The 10819-nt window shown below is 46.9% G+C and overlaps 1 protein-coding gene across 1 annotated transcript; it reads right to left on the minus strand.

Moving 5' to 3' along the window:
- Positions 1–312: 312 nt before the first annotated feature.
- On the minus strand, positions 313–10815 carry TDRD6 (tudor domain containing 6; the record flags this gene model as incomplete). The annotated part of the gene is made up of 3 exons (XM_004710883.3): positions 313–1177; positions 3294–3418; positions 5211–10815. Coding segments are annotated over 3 exons (5850 nt in total), but the record flags the coding sequence as incomplete, so codon positions are not given.
- Between the last annotated feature and the right edge of the window lie 4 nt (positions 10816–10819).

The following is a 10819-nucleotide window of genomic DNA, read 5'->3' on the forward strand; positions in this document are numbered from 1 at the left end:
ACCAAGGAAGCATCGCAGAGACCCAATAACCGCAACTGTAATATAAGTCACTGCCCAAGTCCCCGAGTTGTACTAATAGAAAGGCCCAATCCACACGGTGAGCGCTTTGAAAACTAAACGGACATTGGTGCCATCAGTCACTTAAGAAGCGGTAGAACTTGGAGGACCAATCTAACGTGCACGACTGCCTGATAAAACAACAATCTCACTAATTTTTTCTTTCCCCACAGGATTCAGAGAACCTCGAATCTTATATTATTTGAAACATTCAGGATAAAGATCTACCTTTACTCAGAGTACAAAGGACCAGGAAAACCTATCATATTCCTGAAGGGGAAAAGCCACCAACAGATGCAATACCTGACAAGACCGTGGAGTAGAACCATCAGACAAACCTATTTAAAAATAAAAAGTTCAGCAATTTCCAAACTGGCTAAATAATGGCATGAAAAATTACTCACCGTAGTTTTAAACAAAAAAAACATCATTCCAAATATATGTCGAATGAAATCAATTATGATCAAATTATGTAGACATCACTGCATGTCACGAAGTTGCTTCCAACTCATAGTGGCCCTGTGTGGCACAGCAGAACTGCCCCCAAAGGACTTCCTGGTGTAACTTTGCAGAAGCAGAGCCCCATGTCCATGAGCAGCCCCATGCTTCACCATTGGCCCAGCGGGGCTCCTAACTACACAGATGACACACTTACGTGCCATGTAAAATTTCAACATGAGATAAAAATGCCTGCTAACCCCCGGTGTGTGCATACTACATGCGACTGTGGCTTTCCACTCCTTAATTATGCCATATTTCCCAAGTTTTTTACACCAAGAGTTAGTTTTTCAAAAGTCATGATGCCCAACAATTTTTATTTTTTAAATCCCAAGGTGAAAATCAAGTAACCAAACAATAATCCTTCATTTTCTCTGAAGGCCAGAAACCCTTGATTTTTTTTTTTTTAATTGCTCTTTGGAATTGCTGTGTCTCCTTTTCCTACCACAAGGACTTTGGGATTGTTTTCTTAAGGAACCTTTCAACGTGAAGGGCAATGTTCTCATTCATTTTGGATTGCACGGTGGGATACCTCAGACGGGCCCTTAGCCAGGTCGGGGATGCCGTCCCAGACATTGTCAGGGTCCACTGTCTCCTCCAGACCATTCGAAAGGTTCAAAACCTTCAAGAGAAAAGAGAACACTTCCTAAAAATGGGCAGGTTCCAACATCTGCACCTGATTTATGTACGAACAATCCTGTTAGAAGTGAGATACGAGGGGACTTCCAAAGTTATCGTCCACTGTTCTGAAAGCCCTCGCTGGTGCTTTTAAAAGGATTCATTAAACTCCAACCTTTTGTTTTCACTGCGTGGTGCTTCAGTTGAACACGTGCAGAGAGAGAGTAGCTGCACCTGGAGATCAAAGGTGAAGATCTTACCTTGGATCTTACCTCAAGAAATTCAACATCTAGTGGACTGACAGACCTCAAAGCAGATCATATACAAGGTAGGAAGTACAGACTTCTGCTGAGGAGGTAAAATATGTTATAGCAATAAAGCTCTTTTGGCGGCGGGTGGAGATGAGGGGCTTTAAAGATAAGTGGGAGTTAGCACGGTTGTGGACAGAGCAGCAAATGGAGCTGCTTAAAGACACTGAAGCAAGCAAACAGAATGGTGAGCGGACATATATGAAAGAAACTGAGGAAGTGTGATCGTCCATCTCATATAAAGTTCAAATACAACAGAGGAAGTTGTAAAGATTGGAGAGGTACCAGAAGCTCCACCCTACAGGTCCTACTTTGGTTATCATGTTCATGAACATTGACTTGTTTTTATATGGTGGACAAGAGGTTCTCAGATTTGGGGCATAAAAAATGGCATTAAAAATGCACATTCATGGAGGTCAGGTGGGGTAGAAAGGGGGAACCGATTATAAGGATCTACATATAATACCCTCCTCTCTGGGGGACAGACAACAGAAAAGTGGGTAAAGGGAGACATTGAACAGTGTAAGATATGACAAAATAATAATAATTTACAAATTATCAAGGGTTCATGAGGGAGCAGGGAGTGGGGATGGAGGGGAAAAATGAGGAGCTGATACCAAGGGCTCAAGTAGAAAGCAAATGTTTTGAGAATGATAAAGGCAACAAATGTACAAATGTGCTTGACACAATGGATGTATGTATGGATTGTGATAAAAGTTGTATGAATTGATGAGTCGACAGAGCCCCTAATAAAATTATTTAAAACAACAAAATAAAAAATGCACATTCCTTTGATGGGATCAGGTTATCAAAAGATCACAAACAATCAAGTTATGGTGAAGGAGAGGGGTCAGAGTGGAGATCCTAAGCCCATCAGTTGATAATTGGAAACTCCCTCACAGAAGGGACACGTGGAAGGAAAGACTCATCCAGGGTGCAGTGCAGCACAATATTCCTCTAGTTCTTTAATGCTCCCTCCCTCCACTATCATGGCCCCAGTTCGACCTCAAATCGTGCTAGACTGGTATGTGTACATTGGTACAGATAAGAGCACGGAATCCAGGATAGCTAAGCCCCTCAGAAAGAGTAATGGGAATAAGGATTCCATGTGGCTACGGGAAGGGATGAGTGGGGGCAAGGGGGAACTGATAGCAATGATGGATGTATAAGGCCCCCCCCTCGAGTGGGACAAATAACAATGAAGGTATACATCAGATAGTGTAAAATATGAAATAATAATAATGATACAAAATTTATTAAGGGTTCACGAGGGTGGTAGGGTTGGGGAGGCAAGGAATAAAAAGGAGCTGATATCAAGGTGCTCAAGTAGAAAGAAAATGTTTTGAAAATGATGGCAGCATCTGTACAATTTCATTAGATGTAATTGTTATATCTCTAAGAGCCCCCAATAAAATGATCAATTTTTAAAAACAAGTAACTATTTTTTTTTAATGCACATCCCTGGATCCTACCCCCAGACATGCTAAGTCAGCCATTAGGGTAAGGCCCAAGGGATCTGTAATGTAAGGAACATGCCTGGTAATTCTGGTTTTAGGGGCCCAGGGGAAACAACACAGTTGGGGGGGGGTCTCTGGAAAAGTTCTAGCAAGGGCATCTGATTTGCATTTGAAAACCTTTACCCCTGGCAGGTGGGAGAATCAGCTCAAGGAGGACCGGACCAAGGGTTCAGAGGAAGCCAGTGGGATAAAAGGGGCTTTTTATCAATGAAGAGCGAAGTGGCTGGGTCTTGGTTAGAAGCTTCCTGAGCCACCTGCAAGTGCGCTTTGAGATTAAGTACTTCAATTCACTTACCCTGGTGCCTTCCTCGGCTATTTCCATGATCTCACACATAGACCAGGTGTGTCTCAGAGTGGACCAGACGACACATTTGGACCCCACAGTAAATCCCTTCAGCGTATAGGTGTTCTCTGGTTGAGCTGCTAGATGGAACCAAGTGGAGACTCGATTCAGAACTCTCAGGTCACTGACGGCGCCCACACAAGCAACGCACATTTTCCCATCTGCCCCTAGTCTTCTTATGTAGTCAAAATCAATAGGTTCTTTTTCCTGGGCTTCATTTCAATTCTTCCAGCCAGTGCCGCCAGCACCCCGAATCCCTTGCTGCTTTCCCTCACCACCACCACCACCATAAAGAGGTGAACCCCATTTCTAACACTGAAAATCACTGGAAGCTGATACTGCAGATCCAGTGTTAGAATCACCATTCCTATCATGAAACAGCTGTGGAGTAGAGCCTTAAGGCAACGTCAGAACTTATTATTCGAATGTGACAATGAGAACCAGGCACCTAATGCTAAGGTTAACAGTAAATAAATTTATGGTATGTCAACAGGACTGGGTGTTGCCAACCAATCATCAATTCTAACTCACAACAGCCTTCAGGCCAGAGCAAAGCTGCCCCAAGGAGTTAAGGGGTTGGGTGACAAGGGAGTCATCTCCCCGGGAAGGACACAGGACAATCGCATGCGTTCTTCAGAAGAAGTTCTAAGAAAACTGGGTTCGTGAGGGAAAGGCAGGAACATTGTACCGGGGACTTTCCTCATTAGAATGCACCTGCCCGTTCATTCTGAGAGGGCAGCAAAGGCTGGCCCTGCAGAATTTCACTGAGAAGCCTTACCCCCCCCCCCACCCTCATTGTGCCTCCACAGGCCTGTTCTCATTCCCCAAACTCAAAGCATATTTAAAAGGAGCGAGCTTTGAGCCCCTCAAGGATGTCAACGAGGACGCGCTTTGTGACCAGGGGTAAACCACACAGCACGGGAGTCTTTGGGGGAAGAGTTAGTGAGACTGCCTTCTGTCGGAAGCCTTGGGACCCAGGAGGAGGATGTGTGGAAACCCTACCTTCACCGTGGGATGTTTTGTTTAATGATGTGTTCTAGAGGGGGTGGGGGGTGGGATCAGAAGCTATGCCAGGGGCTCAAGTAAAAGAAAATGTCTCTTAAAAGATGATGACAACATACGTAAAGATGTGCTTGACACATGTGTATGCACTGTGATAAAAGCTGGAAGAGCCCCCAATAAAAGAAAATAAAACTTAACAACAACAAAAAAGCTTTAAAAAAGAGAAATAAAGTTTTCTATGATTTGGCAGAGAAACTGTTTGACTTCAACCTCTGATGTTAATGGTGACGGGCTCCAAGCTTTACTCCTGACTATCAACTTGAGTGCATTAACAGTCTCCCCCAAACCTCTATTAAAGTTTCTAAATGAAACAAAACAATTCGATGCTAAAATAACCCATATCTTAAATCCATGCCTAACCAGTGCTTGGCAAAGGGACAGTTTTTGATGGACAACCCCCCCCCAAAAAAAAAATCTTCTGATTTTAAATCAGATGCATTTAAAATCTGATGTATTTATATTTCCAAGGTGATTATCTTTGGAGATTTAAGGATTGGAAGTATTCTACTTTCAAGCACTAAATGAAAAAAAAAAAGGCGACGTAGAAAGTATTTCACACTGCTTTCAGAAGTGATTTCCCCCCACATTTAAAAAACCCTTCATAAAACTCCAATCTGGGTCACCTCCCATGTTTTATTCCTCACCACCACCACAAAAAAGAAAAAAAAAAAGAAACAGGAAAAAAAAATTCCCCTACCCTGCATTAAAAACAACCCCATGTAAAAATGATTAAAAAAAACACAAAACAAACATTTTGAGAAGCATTACAATGAACTTGTAATTAAAAATAACCAAGAAACTACATACCTGAGGCACGAGCTGGGACAGTGTGACTGTGCTTCCATCCCTCCCTGGGTTCCTTCTCGGGGAACAGGGGCGTCAACGATGTCAACGGTGAAAGGGCACCCCTCTTCTTACAGTCGGTCAATTCGCCTTCAAAGGCCTTCCTCTCCATCTGAGTTTGGGGACTGCGACTCTGTCCCCATCGTTGTAGTGGGGTCCCGGGGGGGTCATCAAAGCCATCGGCACAGCTTGGCTTCCTGGTGTCCTCAACACACACGGGCTCTTGGGCTTTCCGACTCAATTTTAAAGGCAACGGAGGCATTATGCCATCTCGGGAGGGCTGCTCCGTGGGCAGTTCCAGTTCTGGCTGTTTCTCGGCTTCCCAGACCCCTACTCTATCACAGCACTGAGTAAGGGGGACCATCGGGGGCACGACAGTGAGCTCTTGATCTCCCATCCCAACTCGAGAAAGCTCTAACTCAGATTCCAGTTCTAAGAATTCCTTTGATGTGCCCTCCAGACCGAGTGGCAGCTCAAGGGCATTCAGTTTCAATAGCGCCCTTGCTTCACAGGCACGCGGCACTACTTTGTTTTGACCTGGATTTAAGTATTCATCAACCTTTGTTTGGTCAACTACATGGCACTCTGCTTTACCATCCAGCACCCCAGGACCAACTGTGTCTTTGTGGGGGCTTTCAAATGCTTCAAAAATAGTCTTCTTCGTCTCCTGGTCACGGGCCTTACAGGAGTTGGCTTCCATAATGTTGAAGCCCTTTTCTGGTTTTTTGGAGAGCTCGTCTGCGAGTGGCTCTGAATATAAGGTCTTCTGTCCAGTTCTACCGCTCTGTATCTGAAATCCAACATCAGGACTGGAGTACCCCAGGGCTCCCTTTGTCTCTAGACATTTGTCATGGGCTGGATCACAGTTAGTCATTCCCCTCCTGGAGTATTTCTTCATTTTCTCATTAATACTTTCACCCTTGCTCCTTAAGTCAACAATTGCTAAAGGAATGCCACAAATATCCCTTTTGATGTCAAGTATGGTTAGCTCCAAGACATCTTCGGTTACTATTTCGAAAAAATAGTCATTGCCCTCAGGAGGGCACGCTCCTTCTGAAACGTTAAATCCCGAGAGGCAGCAGGGAAAGGCTTGCATGGGAACCAACAGGAGCTCAGCAGGTAGATTCCAGATTGCTTTGGGATCCACACAGTCTTCGGTGTTGCCAAAGTCCACAAGCCTGACAGAGATAAGATCATCTTCGCAAATTCTCGTGACGAGTGCCCTGTAGTATTGCCCATCCTCCCTGTACCTCACTATGCACGGATCTCCAATGTGAGGGTATGTGATACAATTTCTCCATGTTGCCAACAGATGCCCAGCAGCCTGTACTTCTATTTCTAAGAACTGAAGCTTCTCTGTATTGGCAAACTGACACCAAAAGTACTCAGGTCCATCTATCACTGATGCATAAACTCTTAGCACCTTCATCTCCGGATCGTACCAGTTAAGGAAGACTGACGTATCAATGTCTGGTTTGTCAGCAGACTTTAGAACGGTGCCTTTCTTTGCTTGGGCAGTAAGTTCTCCTTCAGATTTTTCGTTGAAATCGTACCTGCTAATCATGTATTCTGCTATGATCCCACATTCATCAGCAAGAATCACTTCCCACCTTCCTTGAAACTGAACAAATTCACATCTGATTTGCACCCCATCTGTCCTTTGGGAAAAGTAGTGCATCATTTCCTTCTGGTTTGTCCTCTCCAGAGCCCAAGGTCCCTCTAAGGAGCAATGAATGCACAGTCCTGGTAATGTTGCGTGCATCATGTCAAGCCTCCCTATTTTGTTAACACAAACCACAGAAACGTTGCCATAATCTATGAACTGTACGGAGAAAAGGTCATTTGGTTGTCGGTCCACAACCACAGCCCGATACCATAAATTGTCTTCTGGGAACATGGCACATACGACGTCTCCTGTTTGCAAAGGTGGACCTGCATAGTGGTCAGGGGGTCTCCTGCTATCATTTAAGCTCTCCGAGAGATGATTGATTACGGCTTCATCTTCCAGGAGCTGAACGTAAAAGTCTGAAAGGTCATTTATGTGAGAAACATACACGGTTGTTTTAAAGCCAGGCTTTACAGTCTTCCGAGGGAACTCGGAATATTTGAGAGGCGCATCTTGATTACAGTCTCCGGGTTTTTTCTCCAAGGCAACGGTTTCTAGTTTTGCCGCCTTCAAAGGTGACTTAGCCACAGCTCCTTCCTTCGTTTGTTTTGCTAACGGAGATGCTGGGCGGTTCTGGTGGCCCAAGGGGTTCTGGTATTTCATGGCCGCGTTTGTCTTGGTTGGACTTTGTAAAACCGTGAGTTCTCTGCAGGCTGAGCTGACCGTAGGTGTGCACGAATCTCCCGCAAACTCCACACTGTGTAACTTGTCCTCCTCGGGTTTACTCAAATATTCCGTCGTCAGTGACAAGTTCCTGTTTTCACCTGGTTCTTCCAGGGTGTGAGCCGCACAGAGGCGGGGGGCTTCCTTTTGCCTGGCCTTGCCTTTGTAACCAAGGAGCCCCAACTTCTCAGTGACGGCGGCATTAATTTGAACACTGCCATCATACAGTTCTACGATGAGCCTCCCATCTGAATCTTTTGCTACCACCAAGGCCTTCAGTGACTTATCTAAAATCGTGTCCTGAAACCAGGTGGTAACTTCTTCTGGGATCCGATCGGGGATATCAGACAAGGTACACTTCACAGCTTGCATGGGTGACAGTAAGACATCGTATGCGTCACCGGGTATGGGAAGCAGATCGTCGTTTGCGACTGTGTAAACATTCCCGAAATCAACAAAGAAGATTTTACTTGGCTCTTTTTCCATCACTATCCCCCTGTACCAGTTCTCATCTATATACTTGGCAAGGCACAAGGTGCCACGGCCCAAGGGAGCTGCTTCTAAGTGGAGCGACGCTTTGCGTAACTGTGCAATATGGCATGACAACTGCTCAAAGATCTTTGCGTTTCTTGCCAGTTGGCAGTAAAACGTCCAAGATTGGTCTACATGAGTTATGTATACGGCTTCCTCGCTTCCAATTTTCACATCGTGTGTAGAATAGTAGTAGGAGTGTAGGCGGACAGAGGGTTCCAGAGGTTTCTGGAGGTTCACTGGTTTTGCCAGTCCCTTTTCCACCAAAGTACAGCAAGCACTCTGGAACGGGGTTAGCAAATCCACCACATGAAAGTACTCCGCGTCGTGGATGGACGCCAAGGCAAATATTGTGCATTTTAATTCTAGGTTGCCTTCCCATGCGTTATCTATAAACTTGTTGAAAGTTTGTATTGCCTCTTCATCCCAAGCCAAGGGGTTCGGGCCGCTGGGCTGAATTAAATTATAAAGGCTACACTGAAAAGCCTGCGCTTTGACTGTCAGAAACTCCTCCCTGGTTGAGTAAACATTCTTCACTGGCACCGTATCTTTGTCTCCATAATCTATAAAGGTGACTTTGATCTGCTCTGCAGATGGTGCCCCGTCAATCACAGCTCGGGCCCACTTCCCACTTACTGTCCGTTTGGCCAAACAGGCTGGGGAGAGTCCCTGGTAAGGGGTGGCTGTGTTTTTGCAGTAGTCCTGAATGTCACTCATTAGCGTTCTAAAGCCTTGTATGTTCCTCGTTAGCTGGCACCAAAAGTAGCCAGGGTTCTCAACGTGCGACACTTTGACTTCCACTGTACTTCCCACCTCCAGCTCTTCTTTACAAGAAGGGCCTGCGTTCATTTGCCACTTGCTCTGGGCAAGGGGAGTGCATGCAGGGGGAGTACAAGCAGGTGTTTTCGTCCCTTTCTCCTGCAAACCAGGCCCAGCTGAAACATTTGTAACAACTGTTGGGCCAGCCAGAGCTTCTGAAACAGATGGGGCTTCCTGCTCTCTCTTTGCTTTCTGGTCTTTTTCTGCCTTCCCGAGAAAAGACACGTTGTTATTGTCTGTGGTACAATGGCTTGAAACAGGCCATGGGGAATAGGCTCCAACAGGGGGCTTATCCTTCATCTCAAATTCCTGATACTTGGCATAGCCAGCCTGAGCAATGACCTTACTGATGTTTTCTTCCCCCGTCCTGGATTCATCCAGGATCTCAATAACATATTGATGATTCTGCCTGTCAAGGATATGGATAACTAATTCTTTGTGAAGCACGGTCTTTTTGAAGAAAGAGATTGCCTCCTGGCTCCAACTTTTCCCCAGAGGCCAAATATCGGCTAGCGTGCATTTCAGGGCCAATATCGGGAGCCGCCGAAACTGAGGAAGCAACATCCGGACTTCAGACCAGTCCACATTTTCGGAATTGCCTCGGTCCACCAAGAACAGATCGACACTTGTGTCATTGAGTCTGGTGACAATGGCCCGGAAATAGCCGTTTTCTTTCCACTTGACACAGCAAAGGTCATCGGGCTCAGGTTTCAAAACTACGCCGTCCAGCTTAGTGGCGGAGGAATAGAAACTGCACATCCTCCGCATCAACTTGCTGAAGGTGCCACTGTGCTTCCTCAACCGAATCCAAAACTCAGAAGGGCTTTTCACAAACTCTACCTGGGCGTCGTAGAAGGCGTTCATCTTTAATCTGATCGATCTTAAGGCCGGGAGCGAGAGCTCCTCGTCCATTTCCTCCCAAGGAGATTGAGGGTGAAGAGCGGCCTCTGCCTCTTCCTCCTCCTCCTCCTCCTCGACTCCCTGGTTCTGAAGGAATCTGTCCGCCAAGCAACAGGACCGCACGCCAAACACACAGTTAAGGTTAATCCCATCTTCTCCATATAGTGTGACGTAGTACACATGCTCGAAAGCACAATAGAATTCAATCTTTGCATTCACGGCCTGGCCCAAAATCAGTGCTTTGAGGTCACCGACTTGTGACCTGGTCCAGCCCCTCCCACCGTCCCAGAGTCCGTACAAAGCACAAGGGTAGGTGACTACTGGCATCCGGAAATATTCCGGCAGCAAGTACCTAAGACTACTACAACTCACTAGCTCCTTCCTGCCATAATCGACGTGAAGCACCTGGGCACAGCGCTGCGGCCGAAACATTTCAAGCAAGAGGGCCCTGTACCAATGCCCATCTAACCCACAGGAAGCACACGGGGCGCCAGGCTTGTCAGGGTTCTCCTCGGCCTCCCTCTCCTCCCAGGTGGCACTGAGAGAGTTCTCATCGCCAGTCCCTAGGGAGCCCTGGTGGTATACCTGGGCCATGCTGTCTGAGAGGCGGTGGATCTCCTGCGAGAGGCTCCGCAGCTGGCAGTGAATGCGGTGCGGGTGGCACACTTGGGTGACCACTACGGGCTCGGTCACGCCCAGCTGTAGCTGGGGATAGAAGTAATCCAGGCCAGGCGGCTCTTGCTTAGGCAGGGCTCGCGGGAGAACCACAGCCCCGGGCCCCAAGCCCGTGATGGCCGCCGCAAGGTAGCGCTTGAGCAGGGAGCGGAAGAGGCTCTCGGGCACCTGGCGGGCCAGGCCGAGCTGCAGCATCTGCTGGAAGAGATCGGGCACCTCCAGCAGGATCAGGCGGTGCGGAAGCAGCACGTCCAGGACCTGGCCGTGCACTTCCTTGCCTTGCAGGTTGTTGAGGAAGTGCACGGCGCCGGGGGGCCAG

Source organism: Echinops telfairi, unplaced genomic scaffold, assembly GCF_000313985.2.
Source record: "Echinops telfairi isolate 266 unplaced genomic scaffold, ASM31398v2 ScPeMD7_3533;HRSCAF=4204_1, whole genome shotgun sequence".
NCBI lineage: Eukaryota > Metazoa > Chordata > Mammalia > Afrosoricida > Tenrecidae > Echinops > Echinops telfairi.